Source organism: Nothobranchius furzeri, chromosome 3, assembly GCF_043380555.1.
Source record: "Nothobranchius furzeri strain GRZ-AD chromosome 3, NfurGRZ-RIMD1, whole genome shotgun sequence".
NCBI classification, from domain to species: Eukaryota; Metazoa; Chordata; class Actinopteri; order Cyprinodontiformes; family Nothobranchiidae; genus Nothobranchius; species Nothobranchius furzeri.
Genome location: NC_091743.1, coordinates 3924523 through 3948639, shown reverse-complemented (window position 1 = coordinate 3948639; position 24117 = coordinate 3924523). Strand labels below are relative to the sequence as shown.

The 24117-nt window shown below is 46.4% G+C and overlaps 1 protein-coding gene across 3 annotated transcripts in view; it reads left to right on the top strand.

Annotated features, from left to right (window-relative positions):
• Positions 1-24117, top strand: part of LOC107373568 (calcium-dependent secretion activator 1) — a 603181-nt gene that overhangs the window by 446900 nt on the left and 132164 nt on the right. For all 3 annotated transcript variants that reach the window (XM_070549106.1, XM_070549105.1, XM_070549104.1), the window contains one exon: positions 16275-16307. In XM_070549106.1, the coding sequence (XP_070405207.1) occupies positions 16275-16307 (33 nt within the window). The remainder of the gene's footprint in view (positions 1-16274; positions 16308-24117) is intronic.

Here is a 24117-nt window from a genome sequence, read left to right as displayed (position 1 = left end):
TGAGACAGCAGTTTACTGTGAGACAGCTGGGAGGTGTGAGACAGCAGTTAACTGTGGGACAGCAGTGAGCTGTGAGACAGCAGTTTACTGTGGGACAGCAGTGAGCTGTGAGACAGCAGTTTTATTGTGAGAAAGCAGTGAAGTGTGAGACAGCAGTTTGCTGTGAGACAGCAGTGATCTGTGAGACAGCAGTGAACTGTGAGACAGTAGTGAGTTGTGAGACAGCAGTGAACTGTGAGACAGAAGTTTTCCATGAGACAGCAATGAGCTGTGAGACAGCAGTGAACTGTGAGACAGAAGTCTTCCATGAGACAGCAATGAGCTGTGAGACAGCAATGAGCTGTGAGACTGCAGTTTGCTGAGAGACAGCAGGTTACCATGAGACAGTGGTTTAGTGTGGAACAGCAGTGAACTGTGAGACAGAAGTTTTCCATGAGACAGCAATGAGCTGTGAGACAGCAGTGAACTGTGAGACAGAAGTTTTCCATGAGACAGCAATGAGCTGTGAGACAGCAGTGAGGTGTCAGACTGCAGTTTGCTGAGAGACAGCAGGTTACCATGAGACAGTGGTTTAGTGTGGAACAGCAGTGAGCTGTGAGACAGCAGTTTACTGTGGGACAGCAGTGAGGTGTGAGACAGCAGTTTATTGTGAGACAGCAGTGAGCTGGGAGACTGCAGTTTACTGTGGGACAGCAGTGAGCTGTGAGACAGCAATTTACTGTGAGACAGCAGTGAGGTGTGAGACAGCAGTTTACTGTGGGACAGCAGTGAGCTGTGAGACAGCAGTTTTATTGTGAGAAAGCAGTGAAGTGTGAGACAGCAGTTTGCTGTGAGACAGCAGTTTACTGTGGGACAGCAGTGAGCTGTGAGACAGCAGTTTTATTGTGAGAAAGCAGTGAAGTGTGAGACAGCAGTGTGCTGTGAGACAGCAGTTTACTGTGAGACAGCAGTGAGCTCTGAGACAGCAGTGAGCTGTGAGACAGCAGTTTACTGTGAGACAGCAGTTTACTGTGGGACAGCAGTGAGCTGTGAGACAGCAGTTTCATTGTGAGAAAGCAGTGAAGTGTGAGACAGCAGTTTACTGTGAGACAGCAGTTTACTGTGGGACAGCAGTGAGCTGTGAGACAGCAGTTTCATTGTGAGACAGCAGTTTGCTGTGAGACAGCAGTTTACTGTGGGACAGCAGTGAGCTGTGAGACAGTACTTTAGTGTGAAACAGCAGTGAACTGTGAGACAGTAGTGAGTTGTGAGACAGCAGTTTACTGTGAGACAGCAGTGAACTGTGAGACAGAAGTTTTCCATGAGACAGCAGGTTACCATGAGACAGTGGTTTAGTGTGGAACAGCAGTGAGCTGCGAGACAGCAGTTTACTGTGGGACAGCAGTGAGCTGCGAGACAGCAGTTTACTGTGGGACAGCAGTGAGCTGTGAGACAGCAGTTTTATTGTGAGAAAGCAGTGAAGTGTGAGACAGCAGTGTGCTGTGAGACAGCAGTTTACTGTGAGACAGCAGTGAGCTCTGAGACAGCAGTGAGCTGTGAGACAGCAGTTTACTGTGAGACAGCAGTGAGCTGTGAGACAGCAGTTTACTGTGAGACAGCAGTTTACTGTGGGACAGCAGTGAGCTGTGAGACAGCAGTTTCATTGTGAGAAAGCAGTGAAGTGTGAGACAGCAGTTTACTGTGAGACAGCAGTTTACTGTGGGACAGCAGTGAGCTGTGAGACAGCAGTTTCATTGTGAGACAGCAGTTTGCTGTGAGACAGCAGTTTACTGTGGGACAGCAGTGAGCTGTGAGACAGTACTTTAGTGTGAAACAGCAGTGAACTGTGAGACAGTAGTGAGTTGTGAGACAGCAGTTTACTGTGAGACAGCAGTGAACTGTGAGACAGAAGTTTTCCATGAGACAGCAGGTTACCATGAGACAGTGGTTTAGTGTGGAACAGCAGTGAGCTGCGAGACAGCAGTTTACTGTGGGACAGCAGTGAGGTGTTAGACAGCAGTTTATTGTGAGACAGCAGTGAGCTGGAAGACTGCAGTTTGCTCTGAGACAGCAGTGAGCTGTGAGACAGCAGTTTACTGTGGGACAGCAGTGAGGTGTGAGACAGCAGTTTACTGTGAGACAGCAGTGAGCTCTGAGACAGCATTGAGGTGTGAGACAGCAGTTTACTGTGGGACAGTAGTGAGCTGTGAGACAGTCCTTTAGTGTGAAACAGCAGTGAACTGTGAAACAGTAGTTTTCCATGAGACAGCAATGAGCTGTGAGACAGCAGTGAGGTGTGAGACAGCAGTTTACTGTCGGACAGCAATGAGCTGTGAGACAGCAGTTTATTGTGAGACAGCAGTTTACTGTGGAACAGCAGTAAGCTGTGAGACAGCAGTTTAGTGTGAGACAGCAGTGAGCTGTGAGACAGCTGTTTACTGAGACAGCAGTGAGCCGTGAGACAGCAGTTTACTGTGAGACAGCAGTGAGGTGTGAGACAGCAGTTTACTGTTGGACAGCAGTTTAATGTGGGACAGCAGTTTACTGTTGGACAGCAGTGAGCTGTGAGACAGAAGTTTAGTGTGAGAAAGCAGAGAAGTGTGAGACAGCAGTGAGCTGTGAGACTGCAGTTTACTGTGAGACAGCAGTTTGCTGTGAGACAGCAGTTTAATGTGGGACAGCAGTGAGCTGTGAGACAGCAGTTTACTGTGAGACAGCAGTTTAATGTGGGACAGCAGTTTACTGTGAGACAGCAGTTTAATGTGGGACAGCAGTTTAATGTGGGACAGCAGTGAGCTGTGAGAGTGCAGTTTACTGTGAGACAGCAGTGATGTGTGAGACAGCAGTTTACTGTGAGACAGCAGTTTACTGTGAGACAGCAGTTTAATGTGGGACAGCAGTGGGCTGTGAGACAGAACTTTAGTGTGAAACAGCAGTGAACGGTGAGAAAGCAGTGAGTTGTGAGACAGCAGTTTACTGTGAGACAGTAGTTTTCCATGAGACAGCAGTGAACTGTGAGACAGTAGTTTTCCATGAGACAGCAGTTTACTGTGAGACAGCAGTTTAATGTGGGACAGCAGTGAGCTGTGAGACAGCAGTTTACTGTGAGACAGCAGTTTAATGTGGGACAGCAGTGAGCTGTGAGACAGCAGTTTACTGTGAGACAGCAGTTTAATGTGGGACAGCAGTGGGCTGTGAGACAGCAGTTTACTGTGAGACAGCAGTTTAATGTGGGACAGCAGTGGGCTGTGAGACAGAAGTTTTCCATGAGACAGCAATGAGCTGTGAGACAGCAGTGAACTGTGAGACAGAAGTTTTCCATGAGACAGCAATGAGCTGTGAGACAGCAGTGAACTGTGAGACAGAAGTTTTCCATGAGACAGCAATGAGCTGTGAGACAGCAGTGAACTGTGAGACAGAAGTTTTCCATGAGACAGCAATGAGCTGTGAGACAGCAGTGAACTGTGAGACAGAAGTTTTCCATGAGACAGCAATGAGCTGTGAGACAGCAGTGAACTGTGAGACAGAAGTTTTCCATGAGACAGCAATGAGCTGTGAGACAGCAGTGAGCTGTGAGACAGCAGTTTACTGTGGGACAGCAGTGAGCTGTGAGACAGCAGTTTACTGTGAGACAGCAGTGAGCTGTGAGACAGCAGTTTACTGTGAGACAGTAGTTTTCCATGAGACAGCAGTGAACTGTGAGACAGTAGTTTTCCATGAGACAGCAGTTTACTGTGAGACAGCAGTTTAATGTGAGACAGCAGTGAGCTGTGAGACAGCAGTTTACTGTGAGACAGCAGTTTAATGTGGGACAGCAGTGGGCTGTGAGACAGCAGTTTACTGTGAGACAGCAGTTTAATGTGGGACAGCAGTGGGCTGTGAGACAGCAGTTTAATGTGGGACAGCAGTTGGCTGTGAGACAGAAGTTTTCCATGAGACAGCAATGAGCTGTGAGACAGCAGTGAACAGTGAGACAGAAGTTTTCCATGAGACAGCAATGAGCTGTGAGACAGCAGTGAACTGTGAGACAGAAGTTTTCCATGAGACAGCAATGAGCTGTGAGACAGCAGTGAACTGTGAGACAGAAGTTTTCCATGAGACAGCAATGAGCTGTGAGACAGCAGTGAACTGTGAGACAGAAGTTTTCCATGAGACAGCAATGAGCTGTGAGACAGCAGTGAGCTGTGAGACAGCAGTTTACTGTGGGACAGCAGTGAGCTGTGAGACAGCAGTTTACTGTGAGACAGCAATGAGCTGTGAGACAGCAGTTTACTGTGGGACAGCAGTGAGCTGTGAGAAAGCAGTTTACTGTGAGACAGCAGTGAGCTGTGAGACAGCAGTTTACTGTGAGACAGCAGTGAGCTGTGAGACAGCAGTGAGGTGTGAGACTGCAGTTTGCTGAGAGACAGCAGGTTACCATGAGACAGTGGTTTAGTGTGGAACAGCAGTGAGCTGTGAGACAGCAGTGAGCTGTGAGACAGCAGTTTACTGTGGGACAGCAGGTTACCATGAGACAGTGGTTTAGTGTGGAACAGCAGTGAGCTGTGAGACTGCAGTTTGCTGAGAGACAGCAGGTTACCATGAGACAGTGGTTTAGTGTGGAACAGCAGTGAGCTGTGAGACAGCAGTTTACTGTGGGACAGCAATGAGCTGTGAGACAGCAGTTTACTGTGAGACAGCAGTTTACTGTGGGACAGCAGTGAGCTGTGAGACTGCAGTTTGCTGAGAGACAGCAGGTTACCATGAGACAGTGGTTTAGTGTGGAACAGCAGTGAGCTGTGAGACAGCAGTTTACTGTGGGACAGCAGTGAGCTGTGAGACAGCAGTTTACTGTGAGACAGCAGTGAAGTGTGAGACTGCAGTTTACTGTGAGACAGCAGTGAGCTGTGAGACAGCAGTTTACTGTGAGACAGCAGTGAGCTGTGAGACTGCAGTTTACTGAGAGACAGCAGGTTACCATGAGACAGTGGTTTAGTGTGGAACAGCAGTGAGCTGTGAGACAGCAGTTTACTGTGGGACAGCAGTGAGCTGTGAGACAGCAGTTTACTGTGAGACAGCAGTGAGGTGTGAGACAGCAGTTTACTGTGGGACAGCAGTGAGCTGTGAGACAGCAGTTTTATTGTGAGAAAGCAGTGAAGTGTGAGACAGCAGTTTGCTGTGAGACAGCAGTTTACTGTGGGACAGCAGTGAGCTGTGAGACAGTACTTTAGTGTGAAACAGCAGTGAGCTGTGAGACAGTAGTGAGTTGTGAGACAGCAGTTTACTGTGAGACAGCAGTGAACTGTGAGACAGAAGTTTTCCATGAGACAGCAATGAGCTGTGAGACAGCAGTGAACTGTGAGACGCCTGTGAGGTGTGAGACAGCAGTTAACTCTGGGACAGCAGTGAGCTGTGAGACAGCAGTTTACCGTGAGACAGCAGGTTACCATGAGACAGCAGTTTAGTGTGGGACAGCAGTGAGCTGTGAGACAGCATTGGGGTTTGAGACAGCAGTTTACTGCGGGACAGCAGTGAGCTGTGAGGCAGCAGCTTACTGTGAGACATCAGTGAGCAGTGAGACAGAACTTTGCTGTGAGACAGCAGTTTACTGTGAGACAGCAGTGAGCAGTGAGACAGAACTTTAGTGTGAAACAGCAGTGAACGGTGAGACAGCAGTGAGTTGTGAGACAGCAGTTTACTGTGAGACAGTAGTTTTCCATGAGACAGCAGTGGGCTGTGAGACAGCAATTTATTCTGAGACAGCAATGAGCTGTGACACAGCAGTTTACTGTGAGACAGCAGTGAGCTGTGAGAGTGCAGTTTACTGTGGGACAGCAGTGAGCTGTGAGACAGCAGTTTACTGTGAGACAGCAGTTTAATGTGGGACAGCAGTGAGCTGTGAGACAGCAGTTTATTGTGAGACAGCAGTGACCTTTGAGACTGCAGTTTGCTGTGAGACAGCGGTTTAGTGTGAAAGAGCATTGAGCTGTGGGACAGCAGTGAGGTGTGAGACAGTAGTTTTCCATGAGACAGCAGTGAACTGTGAGACAGTAGTTTTCCATGAGACAGCAGTGAGGTGAGAGACAGCAGTGAGCTGTGAGACAGCAGTTAACTGTGAGACAGCAGTGAGCTGTGAGACAGCAGTTTACTGTGAGACAGCAGTGAGCTGTGAGACAGCAGTTTACTGTGAGACAGCAGTGAGGTGTGAGACAGCAGTTTACTGTGGGACAGCAGTGAGCTGTGAGACAGCAGTTTTATTGTGAGAAAGCAGTGAAGTGTGAGACAGCAGTTTGCTGTGAGACAGCAGTTTACTGTGGGACAGCAGTGAGCTGTGAGACAGCAGTTTTATTGTGAGAAAGCAGTGAAGTGTGAGACAGCAGTTTGCTGTGAGACATTAGTTTACTGTGGGACAGCAGTGAGCTGTGAGACAGTACTTTAGTGTGAAACAGCAGTGAGCTGTGAAACAGCAGTGAACTGTGAGACAGTAGTGAGTTGTGAGACAGCAGTTTACTGTGAGACAGCAGTGAACTGTGAGACAGAAGTTTTCCATGAGACAGCAATGAGCTGTGAGACAGCAGTGAGGTGTGAGACTGCAGTTTGCTGAGAGACAGCAGGTTACAATGAGACAGTGGTTTAGTGTGGAACAGCAGTGAGCTGTGAGACAGCAGTTTACTGTGGGACAGCAGTGAGCTGTGAGACAGCAGTTTACTGTGAGACAGCAGTGAGGTGTGAGACAGCAGTTTACTGTGGGACAGCAGTAAGCTGTGAGACAGCAGTGAACTGTGAGACAGAAGTTTTCCATGAGACAGCAATGAGCTGTGAGACAGCAGTGAGGTGTGAGACTGCAGTTTGCTGAGAGACAGCAGGTTACAATGAGACAGTGGTTTAGTGTGGAACAGCAGTGAGCTGTGAGACAGCAGTTTACTGTGGGACAGCAGTGAGCTGTGAGACAGCAGTTTACTGTGTGACAGCAGTGAGGTGTGAGACAGCAGTTTACTGTGGGACAGCAGTAAGCTGTGAGACAGCAGTTTTATTGTGAGAAAGCAGTGAAGTGTGAGACAGAAGTTTTCCATGAGACAGCAATGAGCTGTGAGACAGCAGTGAGGTGTGAGACTGCAGTTTGCTGAGAGACAGCAGGTTACAATGAGACAGTGGTTTAGTGTGGAACAGCAGTGAGCTGTGAGACAGAAGTTTTCCATGAGACAGCAGTGAGCTGTGAGACAGCAGTTTACTGTGAGACAGCAGTGAACTGTGAGACAGAAGTTTTCCATGAGACAGCAATGAGCTGTGAGACAGCAGTGAACTGTGAGACAGAAGTTTTCCATGAGACAGCAATGAGCTGTGAGACAGCAGTTTACTGTGAGACAGCTGGGAGGTGTGAGACAGCAGTTAACTGTGGGACAGCAGTGAGCTGTGAGACAGCAGTTTACTGTGGGACAGCAGTGAGCTGTGAGACAGCAGTTTTATTGTGAGAAAGCAGTGAAGTGTGAGACAGCAGTTTGCTGTGAGACAGCAGTGATCTGTGAGACAGCAGTGAACTGTGAGACAGTAGTGAGTTGTGAGACAGCAGTTTACTGTGAGACAGCAGTGAACTGTGAGACAGAAGTTTTCCATGAGACAGCAATGAGCTGTGAGACAGCAGTGAACTGTGAGACAGAAGTCTTCCATGAGACAGCAATGAGCTGTGAGACAGCAGTGAAGTGTGAGACTGCAGTTTGCTGAGAGACAGCAGGTTACCATGAGACAGTGGTTTAGTGTGGAACAGCAGTGAACTGTGAGACAGAAGTTTTCCATGAGACAGCAATGAGCTGTGAGACAGCAGTGAACTGTGAGACAGAAGTTTTCCATGAGACAGCAATGAGCTGTGAGACAGCAGTGAGGTGTCAGACTGCAGTTTGCTGAGAGACAGCAGGTTACCATGAGACAGTGGTTTAGTGTGGAACAGCAGTGAGCTGTGAGACAGCAGTTTACTGTGGGACAGCAGTGAGGTGTGAGACAGCAGTTTATTGTGAGACAGCAGTGAGCTGGGAGACTGCAGTTTACTGTGGGACAGCAGTGAGCTGTGAGACAGCAATTTACTGTGAGACAGCAGTGAGGTGTGAGACAGCAGTTTACTGTGGGACAGCAGTGAGCTGTGAGACAGCAGTTTTATTGTGAGAAAGCAGTGAAGTGTGAGACAGCAGTTTGCTGTGAGACAGCAGTTTACTGTGGGACAGCAGTGAGCTGTGAGACAGCAGTTTTATTGTGAGAAAGCAGTGAAGTGTGAGACAGCAGTGTGCTGTGAGACAGCAGTTTACTGTGAGACAGCAGTGAGCTCTGAGACAGCAGTGAGCTGTGAGACAGCAGTTTACTGTGAGACAGCAGTTTACTGTGGGACAGCAGTGAGCTGTGAGACAGCAGTTTCATTGTGAGAAAGCAGTGAAGTGTGAGACAGCAGTTTACTGTGAGACAGCAGTTTACTGTGGGACAGCAGTGAGCTGTGAGACAGCAGTTTCATTGTGAGACAGCAGTTTGCTGTGAGACAGCAGTTTACTGTGGGACAGCAGTGAGCTGTGAGACAGTACTTTAGTGTGAAACAGCAGTGAACTGTGAGACAGTAGTGAGTTGTGAGACAGCAGTTTACTGTGAGACAGCAGTGAACTGTGAGACAGAAGTTTTCCATGAGACAGCAGGTTACCATGAGACAGTGGTTTAGTGTGGAACAGCAGTGAGCTGCGAGACAGCAGTTTACTGTGGGACAGCAGTGAGCTGTGAGACAGCAGTTTTATTGTGAGACAGCAGTGTGCTGTGAGACAGCAGTTTACTGTGAGACAGCAGTGAGCTCTGAGACAGCAGTGAGCTGTGAGACAGCAGTTTACTGTGAGACAGCAGTGAGCTGTGAGACAGCAGTTTACTGTGAGACAGCAGTTTACTGTGGGACAGCAGTGAGCTGTGAGACAGCAGTTTCATTGTGAGAAAGCAGTGAAGTGTGAGACAGCAGTTTACTGTGAGACAGCAGTTTACTGTGGGACAGCAGTGAGCTGTGAGACAGCAGTTTCATTGTGAGACAGCAGTTTGCTGTGAGACAGCAGTTTACTGTGGGACAGCAGTGAGCTGTGAGACAGTACTTTAGTGTGAAACAGCAGTGAACTGTGAGACAGTAGTGAGTTGTGAGACAGCAGTTTACTGTGAGACAGCAGTGAACTGTGAGACAGAAGTTTTCCATGAGACAGCAGGTTACCATGAGACAGTGGTTTAGTGTGGAACAGCAGTGAGCTGCGAGACAGCAGTTTACTGTGGGACAGCAGTGAGGTGTTAGACAGCAGTTTATTGTGAGACAGCAGTGAGCTGGAAGACTGCAGTTTGCTCTGAGACAGCAGTGAGCTGTGAGACAGCAGTTTACTGTGGGACAGCAGTGAGGTGTGAGACAGCAGTTTACTGTGAGACAGCAGTGAGCTCTGAGACAGCATTGAGGTGTGAGACAGCAGTTTACTGTGGGACAGTAGTGAGCTGTGAGACAGTACTTTAGTGTGAAACAGCAGTGAACTGTGAAACAGTAGTTTTCCATGAGACAGCAATGAGCTGTGAGACAGCAGTGAGGTGTGAGACAGCAGTTTACTGTCGGACAGCAATGAGCTGTGAGACAGCAGTTTATTGTGAGACAGCAGTTTACTGTGGAACAGCAGTAAGCTGTGAGACAGCAGTTTAGTGTGAGACAGCAGTGAGCTGTGAGACAGCTGTTTACTGAGACAGCAGTGAGCCGTGAGACAGCAGTTTACTGTGAGACAGCAGTGAGGTGTGAGACAGCAGTTTACTGTTGGACAGCAGTTTAATGTGGGACAGCAGTTTACTGTTGGACAGCAGTGAGCTGTGAGACAGAAGTTTAGTGTGAGAAAGCAGAGAAGTGTGAGACAGCAGTGAGCTGTGAGACTGCAGTTTACTGTGAGACAGCAGTTTGCTGTGAGACAGCAGTTTAATGTGGGACAGCAGTGAGCTGTGAGACTGCAGTTTATTGTGAGACAGCAGTGAGGTGTGAGACAGCAGTTTACTGTGAGACAGCAGTGAGCTGTGAGACAGGAGTTTACCGGAGACAGCAGTGAGTTGTGAGACAGGAGTTTACCATGAGATAGCAGTGAGCTTTGAGACAGCAGTTTACTGTGAGACAGCTTTGAGCTGTGAGACAGAAGTTTAGTGTGAGACAGAAGTGAGCTGTGACGCAGCAGTGAGGTGTGAGACAGCAGTTTAATGTGAGACAGCAGTTTACTGTGAGACAGCAGTTTACTGTGAGACAGCAGTGAGGTGTGAGACAGCAGTTTACTGTTGGACAGCAGTGAGCTGTGACACAGCAGTTTTATTGTGAGAAAGCAGAGAAGTGTGAGACAGAAGTTTTCCATGAGACAGCAATGAGCTGTGAGACAGCAGTGAGGTGTGAGACTGCAGTTTGCTGAGAGACAGCAGGTTACAATGAGACAGTGGTTTAGTGTGGAACAGCAGTGAGCTGTGAGACAGAAGTTTTCCATGAGACAGCAGTGAGCTGTGAGACAGCAGTTTACTGTGAGACAGCAGTGAACTGTGAGACAGAAGTTTTCCATGAGACAGCAATGAGCTGTGAGACAGCAGTGAACTGTGAGACAGAAGTTTTCCATGAGACAGCAATGAGCTGTGAGACAGCAGTTTACTGTGAGACAGCTGGGAGGTGTGAGACAGCAGTTAACTGTGGGACAGCAGTGAGCTGTGAGACAGCAGTTTACTGTGGGACAGCAGTGAGCTGTGAGACAGCAGTTTTATTGTGAGAAAGCAGTGAAGTGTGAGACAGCAGTTTGCTGTGAGACAGCAGTGATCTGTGAGACAGCAGTGAACTGTGAGACAGTAGTGAGTTGTGAGACAGCAGTTTACTGTGAGACAGCAGTGAACTGTGAGACAGAAGTTTTCCATGAGACAGCAATGAGCTGTGAGACAGCAGTGAACTGTGAGACAGAAGTCTTCCATGAGACAGCAATGAGCTGTGAGACAGCAGTGAAGTGTGAGACTGCAGTTTGCTGAGAGACAGCAGGTTACCATGAGACAGTGGTTTAGTGTGGAACAGCAGTGAACTGTGAGACAGAAGTTTTCCATGAGACAGCAATGAGCTGTGAGACAGCAGTGAACTGTGAGACAGAAGTTTTCCATGAGACAGCAATGAGCTGTGAGACAGCAGTGAGGTGTCAGACTGCAGTTTGCTGAGAGACAGCAGGTTACCATGAGACAGTGGTTTAGTGTGGAACAGCAGTGAGCTGTGAGACAGCAGTTTACTGTGGGACAGCAGTGAGGTGTGAGACAGCAGTTTATTGTGAGACAGCAGTGAGCTGGGAGACTGCAGTTTACTGTGGGACAGCAGTGAGCTGTGAGACAGCAATTTACTGTGAGACAGCAGTGAGGTGTGAGACAGCAGTTTACTGTGGGACAGCAGTGAGCTGTGAGACAGCAGTTTTATTGTGAGAAAGCAGTGAAGTGTGAGACAGCAGTTTGCTGTGAGACAGCAGTTTACTGTGGGACAGCAGTGAGCTGTGAGACAGCAGTTTTATTGTGAGAAAGCAGTGAAGTGTGAGACAGCAGTGTGCTGTGAGACAGCAGTTTACTGTTAGACAGCAGTGAGCTCTGAGACAGCAGTGAGCTGTGAGACAGCAGTTTACTGTGAGACAGCAGTTTACTGTGGGACAGCAGTGAGCTGTGAGACAGCAGTTTCATTGTGAGAAAGCAGTGAAGTGTGAGACAGCAGTTTACTGTGAGACAGCAGTTTACTGTGGGACAGCAGTGAGCTGTGAGACAGCAGTTTCATTGTGAGACAGCAGTTTGCTGTGAGACAGCAGTTTACTGTGGGACAGCAGTGAGCTGTGAGACAGTACTTTAGTGTGAAACAGCAGTGAACTGTGAGACAGTAGTGAGTTGTGAGACAGCAGTTTACTGTGAGACAGCAGTGAACTGTGAGACAGAAGTTTTCCATGAGACAGCAGGTTACCATGAGACAGTGGTTTAGTGTGGAACAGCAGTGAGCTGCGAGACAGCAGTTTACTGTGGGACAGCAGTGAGCTGTGAGACAGCAGTTTTATTGTGAGACAGCAGTGTGCTGTGAGACAGCAGTTTACTGTGAGACAGCAGTGAGCTCTGAGACAGCAGTGAGCTGTGAGACAGCAGTTTACTGTGAGACAGCAGTGAGCTGTGAGACAGCAGTTTACTGTGAGACAGCAGTTTACTGTGGGACAGCAGTGAGCTGTGAGACAGCAGTTTCATTGTGAGAAAGCAGTGAAGTGTGAGACAGCAGTTTACTGTGAGACAGCAGTTTACTGTGGGACAGCAGTGAGCTGTGAGACAGCAGTTTCATTGTGAGACAGCAGTTTGCTGTGAGACAGCAGTTTACTGTGGGACAGCAGTGAGCTGTGAGACAGTACTTTAGTGTGAAACAGCAGTGAACTGTGAGACAGTAGTGAGTTGTGAGACAGCAGTTTACTGTGAGACAGCAGTGAACTGTGAGACAGAAGTTTTCCATGAGACAGCAGGTTACCATGAGACAGTGGTTTAGTGTGGAACAGCAGTGAGCTGCGAGACAGCAGTTTACTGTGGGACAGCAGTGAGGTGTTAGACAGCAGTTTATTGTGAGACAGCAGTGAGCTGGAAGACTGCAGTTTGCTCTGAGACAGCAGTGAGCTGTGAGACAGCAGTTTACTGTGGGACAGCAGTGAGGTGTGAGACAGCAGTTTACTGTGAGACAGCAGTGAGCTCTGAGACAGCATTGAGGTGTGAGACAGCAGTTTACTGTGGGACAGTAGTGAGCTGTGAGACAGTACTTTAGTGTGAAACAGCAGTGAACTGTGAAACAGTAGTTTTCCATGAGACAGCAATGAGCTGTGAGACAGCAGTGAGGTGTGAGACAGCAGTTTACTGTCGGACAGCAATGAGCTGTGAGACAGCAGTTTATTGTGAGACAGCAGTTTACTGTGGAACAGCAGTAAGCTGTGAGACAGCAGTTTAGTGTGAGACAGCAGTGAGCTGTGAGACAGCTGTTTACTGAGACAGCAGTGAGCCGTGAGACAGCAGTTTACTGTGAGACAGCAGTGAGGTGTGAGACAGCAGTTTACTGTTGGACAGCAGTTTAATGTGGGACAGCAGTTTACTGTTGGACAGCAGTGAGCTGTGAGACAGAAGTTTAGTGTGAGAAAGCAGAGAAGTGTGAGACAGCAGTGAGCTGTGAGACTGCAGTTTACTGTGAGACAGCAGTTTGCTGTGAGACAGCAGTTTAATGTGGGACAGCAGTGAGCTGTGAGACTGCAGTTTATTGTGAGACAGCAGTGAGGTGTGAGACAGCAGTTTACTGTGAGACAGCAGTGAGCTGTGAGACAGGAGTTTACCGGAGACAGCAGTGAGTTGTGAGACAGGAGTTTACCATGAGATAGCAGTGAGCTTTGAGACAGCAGTTTACTGTGAGACAGCTTTGAGCTGTGAGACAGAAGTTTAGTGTGAGACAGAAGTGAGCTGTGACGCAGCAGTGAGGTGTGAGACAGCAGTTTAATGTGAGACAGCAGTTTACTGTGAGACAGCAGTTTACTGTGAGACAGCAGTGAGGTGTGAGACAGCAGTTTACTGTTGGACAGCAGTGAGCTGTGACACAGCAGTTTTATTGTGAGAAAGCAGAGAAGTGTGAGACAGCAGTTTGCTGTGAGACTGCAGTTTATTGTGAGACAGCAGTGAGGTGTGAGACTGCAGTTTACTGTGAGACAGCAGTGAGCTGTGAGACAGGAGTTTACCATGAGATAGCAGTGAGCTTTGAGACAGCAGTTTACTGTGGGACAGCAGTGAGGTGTGAGACAGCAGTTTACTGTGAGACAGCAGTGAGCTCTGAGACAGCATTGAGGTGTGAGACAGCAGTTTACTGTGGGACAGTAGTGAGCTGTGAGACAGTACTTTAGTGTGAAACAGCAGTGAACTGTGAAACAGTAGTTTTCCATGAGACAGCAATGAGCTGTGAGACAGCAGTGAGGTGTGAGACAGCAGTTTACTGTCGGACAGCAATGAGCTGTGAGACAGCAGTTTATTGTGAGACAGCAGTTTACTGTGGAACAGCAGTAAGCTGTGAGACAGCAGTTTAGTGTGAGACAGCAGTGAGCTGTGAGACAGCTGTTTACTGAGACAGCAGTGAGCCGTGAGACAGCAGTTTACTGTGAGACAGCAGTGAGGTGTGAGACAGCAGTTTACTGTTGGACAGCAGTTTAATGTGGGACAGCAGTTTACTGTTGGACAGCAGTGAGCTGTGAGACAGAAGTTTAGTGTGAGAAAGCAGAGAAGTGTGAGACAGCAGTGAGCTGTGAGACTGCAGTTTACTGTGAGACAGCAGTTTGCTGTGAGACAGCAGTTTAATGTGGGACAGCAGTGAGCTGTGAGACTGCAGTTTATTGTGAGACAGCAGTGAGGTGTGAGACAGCAGTTTACTGTGAGACAGCAGTGAGCTGTGAGACAGGAGTTTACCGGAGACAGCAGTGAGTTGTGAGACAGGAGTTTACCATGAGATAGCAGTGAGCTTTGAGACAGCAGTTTACTGTGAGACAGCTTTGAGCTGTGAGACAGAAGTTTAGTGTGAGACAGAAGTGAGCTGTGACGCAGCAGTGAGGTGTGAGACAGCAGTTTAATGTGAGACAGCAGTTTACTGTGAGACAGCAGTTTACTGTGAGACAGCAGTGAGGTGTGAGACAGCAGTTTACTGTTGGACAGCAGTGAGCTGTGACACAGCAGTTTTATTGTGAGAAAGCAGAGAAGTGTGAGACAGCAGTTTGCTGTGAGACTGCAGTTTATTGTGAGACAGCAGTGAGGTGTGAGACTGCAGTTTACTGTGAGACAGCAGTGAGCTGTGAGACAGGAGTTTACCGGAGACAGCAGTGAGTTGTGAGACAGGAGTTTACCATGAGATAGCAGTGAGCTTTGAGACAGCAGTTTACTGTGGGACAGCAGTGAGTTGTGAGACAGCAGTGATTTGTGGGACAGCAGTTTTATGGCGTTTAAAGCGTGCCACAACCCGTGCATGCGTATTGGGTCCACAGCGCGCGTGTGAACGGGACTCGCGAGCGCAAATATACATGGCGAGAGGTCATTTGTGCACTGAGAGGGAGCAAACTGTGTCTGTGTCTTAATTCACGTGTCTCTGATGCTCATTAATCATTCTCCATGGACTATGATGTTTGCAGATGACATAGTGATGTGCACTGGGAGACGGGTGGAGATAGAGTAGAAGCTAAAGAGGTGGAGATATGAACCAGATAAGAGAGAAACAAAGACATGATCCATGTGTGTAAATGACAGGGACACAAGTGGAACGGTGATGTTAGGAAGTAGAAGTAAAGGAGGTAGAGGACTTTAAGGACTTTGGGTCCAAAGCTACGGAGAGGGTGGTGAAGCTGGTTGGAATGGGTGGAGAAACGTGTCCGGTGTGATGTGCGATAAAAGGGTTTCAGGTGTGGAAGATAGTAGTGAGAGCAGCCACATTGTCTGCTTTAGAGACAGCGTCCATGAAGACAAGACAGGAGGACAAAACTGGAGGTTGCAGAGTTGGGAGTGAGGAGGATGGATGGGATCAAGAGGTCAACAGAGGGACAGCTCATGTTAAATGATTATGAGAGAAAGTTAGAGAGGACAGACTGAGATGGTTAGGACATGTCCAAATGAGAGACAATGCTGACATAGGTAGAAGGATGCTGAGGTTGGAGCCACCAGGCAGGAGGCTGAGGAGAGGACCAACAAGGAGATTTATGGATGTGGTGAAAGAGGACATGAAGGTAGTTGGTGTGAGGGTAGAGGAGGAAGAAGATGGGACTAAATGGACCCCTGAAGGGACACGTTTTAAGAAAAGAAGACAAAGTAGTTCAGAAGGAACTATGACCCCCTTCTCTGCATTGACTTTAAAATTCTCCTAACACGATAAATGATAAGTGACCTGTGAGTCAGTGCAGTCATTCAGACTGTGGTTGTGTTGAGATACATCATCCCTGGGACACTGACATAGGGCTGCCGTCCAAAGGTACCACCACCACCAGGTAAAGAGGGATTGGCGTTCAAACCCACAACAACAGGTCCATGTTCCACAGAGTAAAACCTCCTGTGAGGACATGGGGTCTCAGGGGATGTAATAGCTTTTTCTTTGTTTACTGTAATATTTTGTACATTTTTTGTGTTTGTTTTTTATCTGGACTATATGTTTTGCCTGTTTTCATCAGTTTTTTTGGGAATTGAAAAGAATTAAAGATTACCTTTCAACCTGCACACATTTTAATCTTGCAGTTGGACTAATATACTTCTCTTTGTTTTATGTGAAGGTGAAAGCTGCCTCAAAGTATATGGATGTACCTGTGAGTATTAAGCAGCTATTATTTCTGTTATCAAATGCTGACAGCACCCCTTGGAAGTATTGTAGGTTTAGACTTACTCCTATTTAAAAAGTAATAGATAATGCTATACCTTCTGGTACTGCAGCTTTTGTTGATCATTCCTGATTTAGGAGGTTTTTTTTTTTATTCACCTTGCATGTGTGTCACAGAATATAAGAAGCTAAGAAACAACCACACACGAGAAAACAGGAAGTGAAAGCTTTCACTCCTGGACCACCAACACTTTGTCGCTGCTCTCCAGTCACACTGCACTGACGTCATTTCAGGACAGAATATAAAATAATGGCCCAGGACATGGGTTGCAGCCAGTGGTTTTGGAGCCATATGTGGCACTTCAGCTCACCCAGAATGATTTCACTCTCATGATGGTTTCAGCACCATCTAAATCTCAGAATGTGCATGGGACACTTGCAGCAACCCTCCCACATTGTTAAAGGGGTTAGATGGGCCCCAGGTGCTTTTTTAGTTTTTTAGGAGTGCACCACTTCACCCTTGCCAAGGGATAAACTATCAGGGTTAAATGAAAGAATGTTAAAACAAAACACACAGATTCACATCACTTAAATACCAGAATGAACTAAAATGGTTTCACTTTTCCATGAAATTAGTTAAACAAGCAATGCAATTCAATTCCATTCAGTTTATTTTAGGGATGTCCCATTCCGATATCGATCTCAGAAGTAATTCGGTATCAGCCCAAAAAACACTGTATCGGATTATATCGAACGACATCAAAAATCTCCGATACCAGCAGTCCATGAAATCCGGATTTTATTTTTATCTGATTGTACCATCTAGTGCAGGGGTCCTCAATTATAATGGTCCGAGGGCCACACATAAAAAAGGCCCAGAAGCAAGAGGGCCGGAGGTGGAATGGGGGGGGTGGGGGTGGGGGGTGCTGTTTGGATCGCTGGCTGTAATGCTCATAACACACAAGATTGCGATATAAAGAACAGCACCTGTCCCCCTCCAGCTCGGCTGTGTGACTGCACTAACCTGTCCTGTGGGACCCTCACCCTTTCACCCTCATGTCCATGCTGTCTCTGGAGGAGCAGATAGGAAACAAGACCTCCTGTAACTTAAAATGAACCAAAGCTTCCTCCCAGTTGCTCTTTAAGCTGAATTTAACATCAGTTTATCATCATGAAACAAAATAATAAAGGGGAACAAGAACTTCTATCTTCTATTTCTCTCTCCTTTTAACTTCTCCGCATCTCTAGATAAGATGATTACACTGCAGCCGCCATCACTGACCCCGCCCCCTCCCGAAGACCGGATCTCCCGACATCACAACACTCGGTCTGACTGAGCGCTTCCAGGAGAAATAATAATGAAATTATGAAAATAATAACGCGTGTTTGGAGGAGCGTCCTCCGATCCTCTCTCTTGCCCCCTCAGGCCAAAAGCGTAACGGCAGCTTCAATAGTAGGCTCGTGCACGAGGCGCGCATGCTGTACGTGCACACTCCTTAGCAAAAATAACAGCTGAGACAGTCCCTTGTGTGTGTGTGTGTGTGGCCCGGAGGACAGAGGACAGGAGAACGCGCAGCTAATTAATTAAATAAGGTGGTTCTGTAGCTTTCTCTTCAGCACAGCCGACAAAGGTTTATGATGGGTCAGTCCTCCTGCATGCTCAGATCATTCCCTTCCCTTGCTTGAAAAATTGTTCCAAAATGAAAGTTGAACCCACATCTTTTTTATCTGTGAATTCAATGCCGTTCGGCGAGTCTCAAATAAAAATTTGGGCATCTTACTGTAAAAAAAATATACCATTAATGTAAAAAAGAAACTCTAAATGAACTATGTTCACATCCAGAATTGAACCCAGGTCTCCTGCACTAAAGTCCAACATCTAACTAGGTGAGCCAAAGCGCCAGTGACATCATCTGTATCTGTAACATTTATATCCTTGATTACAGCTGAAACAACGTTCAAAGAACGGTTTGGAGGGCGATGCCTGAGCGTGAACGCGTATGAAGCAGCCTGCTCGACCTGAGCACCTCTCTTTTTCTGTGATTTTACAGAAAAATAGGCAATCACAGTAAAAATGCCAGGGCTACAAGAATTGTCTTGTTTCAGTCCCATATGGGGTAACCAGCAATTTACACCAGGAAGAGCTGATGCCGTGTTTAAAAGCTGGTATTTACAGGGAATTAAATCAGTTAAGGACTTATATTTGCAAAATTCTGATCATTTGATGTCCTTTGAGCAGTTAAGGGCTAAATATGGAATAGAAAGGAAATATTTTTTTAAATACCTCCAGCTCAGAAGTTTTCTAAAGTCTAAGCAAAAAAATGGGGACTCCAAACCCTCCATCACCATGTTGGAAGAAATGATGACAAAGGACTTCACACGAAGAGGAATAGTCTCGGACTGTTATCGGATAATCGTGGAACATCATTCAGATGGAGCGAACGATAGAAGAGCAGCATGGCAAGACGACCTCAGGCAAGAACTGAGTAAAGAGGACTGGGAGAAGGCCTGTGGAGGAGCTCATACCAAGTTCATTAATGCAAGGTTAAGATTAATTCAGCATAAATATTTAATGTGGACATATGTCACCCCAGAGAGACTGAACAAATACAATAGCAATATACCAGACACATGTGTTAAATGTGCTGTTCATAAAGGGACGTTGTATCATTGTGTTTGGGAGTGTACAGAAATCAAAAAGTTCTGGGAGGACGTAAGAATTTCTACTGAAAAAATTATCAAAAAGGAGGTACCATTGGATGCTAAATTGTTTCTAATAGGACTTTGCCCTAATGAGTATGCTTATAGCAAGTGTCAGCGTTTCTTTTTGGATCTTAGTTTAATGGTAGCAAAAAAGTGTATAGCTATGGCATGGAAATCGCTCCATAGACCCACTGTGAAGGACTGGATGAAACAGATGTTACAGGTGATGCCGCTGGAACGGATTACCTATATCTTAAAGGCCAAGCAGCATTTATTTGACGAAATATGGACACCTTTTCTAACATATATTAAGAGGATGGACATAAAAAGCTAAGCACTTATAAAGTGGGAGAGTAGGAAAAGAATCGGTCTTCTGACCAGCATTTAGACTGTAATGGGAGAAGCAAAAGTAAGGTGTAATTCGGGGACTTCCTACTCAAAGTTTTATTAAACATGTCTATGTGAATATTGCCTTCAATACTATAAATGCACTAACGTTGGAGAGGATCGCCAGAAGCACAACCAAAATTGTTAAAATGTTCTGTTGTTCTGTTGTTCCATTAAGATTTTATACAGAATGTACTTTCAGTATACAACATAATAATGTGTGAAAGGTGTACAGTAAACTGAAAATGCAATAAAATATACTTTTTGAAAGAAAAAAATGCCAGGGCTCATTCTACAGGACCAGGGCATTGCAGGAGAATGTATGAAGAAGAGATGTATTATTTCTATACATGTTTTGGCTGTCAAACTTCCATAATGTCCCTTTAAATAGAGAAAGCTTGGGTTATCAAATGTAGCGTGCCAAAAAGTAAAAGAAAAGTGTGACCTACTTCTTTGGTTTTAGAAAAAGGCAAGAGAAGAACTCTTGATCTGAACAAGCCTGTGATAAGACGTCATACGGTAGCCACTCCTGCTAAATCTACATGTCCCAACCCACTTCAGCATCAGCAATGGGCCTGAGAGGCCCCACTTTGCAAAATTCATGCCCAACTCAAACACAACTAAAACTACAGACAAAAGAGCGATCAGAAATTCCACTGCCTGTCAGGGGTGGGGGGAGTGTTGTCCCCACATCTATGTCTCTGACATTGCTAAAAAAATCTAACTGTACACACATTCTGTCCACCCACAGATTCTAAACATGCATCAGACCACACCCACGTTTCACAAAGGTAGAAGCCTGAGAGCTACAAATACAGAAGTTGTGTTTTCCCGGCAGATGTCTAGAAGATGTCTTACCTTTTGATGTTTCACCTTGAAAAGTTTGTTTTATCCAGACTTTCTTGTCATTTACCATGAGCTCTACCTCTTGTGTTCCACCAAAAAAGAGTTTAGATGAAAACCAAAGCCATTTTGACTGACAAAACACTTAGAACTCAGCTTCCGGTCAGACGTTTTTTTGTTTTACTGACTCTCATTGGCTGACTGAGCTGTCAATCTCAGTTTGGTGAGGAACGTGTCATTTTATCTGCCCTAAAGATTCAACAGACCTGTAAATCATCCCGATAGGTCAAACAGTCAAGGAGAAAGAAAGCTGCGTAATTTGTAGATCCATGCAGAGCCACTAGCGCCATGACGCCCAGTGTAAGAATGGCCGTGTTCAAGATGAGCCAGGGTGTTTCTCAATGTCGAGCAATTTCTTGTGAGGCCAGGAACCTTGCTTACGAGGACACTGTCCTTCCTTGGTCAAAGAAAATGTTTAAAAGGAACAGACTTGCGTCCCGTGACCGGTTGATCTACGTTCCTACCCTCACCTATGGTCACGAGCTTTGGGTAGTGACCGAAAGAACGAGATCACGGATACAAGCGGCCAAAATAAATTTTCTCCAAGGCTCTCCCTTAGAGATAGGGCAAGAAGCTCGGCCATCCGGGAGGGGCTCGGAGTAGATCCGCTTCTCCTCCACATCAAGAGGAGCCAGGTGAGATGGCTCGATCATCTGGTCAGGATGCCTCCTGGACGCCTCCCTGGTGAGGATTTCCGGGCACGTCCTACTGGGAGGAGACCTAAAGGGAGACCCAGGACACGTTGGAGGGACTATGTCTCTCACCTGGCCAGGGAACGCCTTGGGATTTCCCCGGAGGACCTGGCCCAAGTGTGGGCCTCTCGACTTACGCTGCTGCCCCTGCGACCCGACTCCGGATAAGAGGATGAGGATGGATGGATGTTTCCTTCAGTTAGAGTTTTAAAACAGGAACGTCACTATTTTCTTTTCACCTTTTTTTTTACAAGAATAATGTGTTGAAATACAGAGAAATCAACTAGTGAATAAAATGTATGTTAATATAATACGCATAGCATTTGTAACATCGTAAGCAAATTCACACGTGGAAAGTATCAGTGTAGCGGTAGTTCTTTGGTACTTTAATCGTGTAAAAGGAGCTCACTGTCTCCAAAATGTTAGAGACCCCTCATGTAGAGGGTTAGAAGAATGAAGACTTCTGTCTCTTACTGATGTGTGTGCATGTTTGTATTTGTTTCTTGTGCATGCATAAATGTTTGCCCATGCTGTCACATGTAAAACCATAAACAGTTGCTATTAGCTGACATATTTTTACATCAAATATCCGTGTCTCTTCCTCAAACAGCTAATTTGCATGTGGCCAGACACCGACAGCCAGCCATGCCTCGTGTCTGACTCAGTTCAACATTGTGAGTCCATGTTGTAGAACACATGCCACTTCTGCTGTCAGGTTGGCGCTTGTTGAGTGTGCAATTGTGTATGTTCACATCAGATCTCAGTTGGCTGCCAATACTTCGGCCATCACAACATGTCAAATTTTAAATTAAAGCCTTCTATGTGAATAGTCTGTGTTTGCTTGTTAATGTTGGTAAAATGGTTTCTAAAAGTAAAAAACTACAGTTACTCATGTGACACTGATAGTTTAGCGCAGGGGTGTCAAACTCCAGTCCTCCAGGGCTGGTATCCTGCATCCTGTTGTTTCCCTGTTCCATCACAGTTGATTCACCTGTGCAGCAGCTCATAAAGATCTCCAGAAGCCTGTTAATCACCTGCTGATTGAAATCAGGAGTGTTGAAACAGAGAAAGTACAAAAACATGTGGGACAGGGGCCCTTGAGGATTGGAGTTTGACATCTGTGGTTTAGAAGAATCTATGTACAGAGGCTATAAACTCTGCTGGTTCTGATTTTTCTTCAGAAGAAGAAGAAAATATAATTTCTATAGCGCCTCTCAAGATAAAAATCACGAGGCGCTTCACAAAAACAAAAAAAATGTTAAAATATAAAAAAGCATTTAGAAAATGTTTAAAAATATATTTAAAATGAGCAAAAATAGACAATTGGGATTTAAAAGAAAAAATGTTAAGAAAGAGAGAGAGTGAACAGGAAAGAGGGAAACCAGTGGATCCTGAGGAAGGTGGAATAGGTGGGGAGAGCAGAATAAAGAGAGAGAGGTGAAGAAGGTCATACAAAAGCCAGCTTGAACAGGTGAGTCTTCAGCTGCTTTTTAAAGGAGACCACTGAGTCCACCGATCTCAGGCTCAGGGGGAGAGAGGTCCAGAGTCTGGGGGCCACAGCAGCAAATGATCCGTCACCTTTGACCTTTAGCCTGGTGCTGCACAACCAGTAGGCTTTGATCACTGGACCTCAGGGACCTGCTGGGGGTGTAGGGACTAAGAAGATCACCAATGTTAGATGGTGCTTGTCCATGTAAGGCCCTGTAGACCAGAACCAGGATCTTGAAATGAACCCTGAAGTTGACTGGCAGCCAGTGAAGCTGGAGGAGAAGCGGGGTGATGTGGGTGTGTTTGGAGGACTTGGTCAGAAGCCGAGCACAGGCGTTCTGAACCACCTGTAGACGGTTCAGGGAGGTTCTGCTCAGACACGTGAAAAGAGAGTTACAGTAGTCTAAGCGTGAGGAGATGAAGGTGTGGAGAACTGTCTCAAGTTCAGAGCGGGACAGAATGGGACTCAGCTTAGCAACGTTCCTGAGATGGAAGAAGGAAGAGCCAACAGGAGAACTGACATGAGAATCCAGGGTGAGAGCTGGGTCAAAGGTCACACCAAGATTCCTGACAGAGGGTTTGGTGTGAGACGCAAGCTGACCAAGAGAGTCTCTGACTTTGGGAACCAGCTTGTCTGGGGCACAGATGAGGATCTCAGTCTTATCTTCATTCAGCTGTAGAAAGCTCCCACCATCCAGGCTTTGATAGAGTCTAAGCAGGTGTGTAACAGCTGCAGCTTAGACATCTCATGGGGCTTAAAGGAGATGTACAGTTGGACGTCGTCTGCATAAAGATGGTAGGAGATTCCTTTGAAGGAGCTCAGGATGTGCTGAAGAGGAAGCAGATAGAGGAGGAGTTGGCAAGCCACCCTTTCCCGGTAGAGAACCATGGTCTCAGATTTGGAGGTGCTGATCCTCATCCGCTCCCTAACAATCTAAAACATATATGTAAATGTATCTATCTATCTATCTATCTATCTATCTATCTATCTATCTATATATATATATATATATATATATATATATATATATATATATATATATATATATAAGCCCAACCCCTTTCTTTGGGCTCCCCCAGAGACACAGAATCTGATGAGCAAAATAAAGCCTGGGGCACACTGAAGACAGACAGACCGCATCACGCCCGCGCCGTCATTTTAAAGAGAAGCCATTATATTTACAGAGAGTGGCCACACGGGGCGCTGCGTCCCAGAGGCGCTGTGCCAAAGCACTGAACATAGGCACCAGTTCTGCTTCAAGCACTGTGGTGTGGCTGTTTACAGCATTGTGGAGTACTTTACAATAGACATTATGACGCGGAATGGCTTTACGGCACAAACTCAACCGCAGTATTGATTACTTTAAAGGCAAGGCAGCTTTATTTGCATAGCGCATTTCAAACACAAAGGTATTTCAAAGTGCTTTACAGAAGCAAGAACAGTAAACACAGAAAATCAAACAAAGAAATGTAGATATTAATTAACAAACAGATAAAAAACATAGTCAAAAGGGTGAGCAGTTACAGTGCAGAAGGTGCAGCATAAGAAAGATTCATTCAAAGGCTGATGAACACATGAAGGTTATTCATTTTGATTTAAAATTCACTAGAGTTGGGGCAGATCTG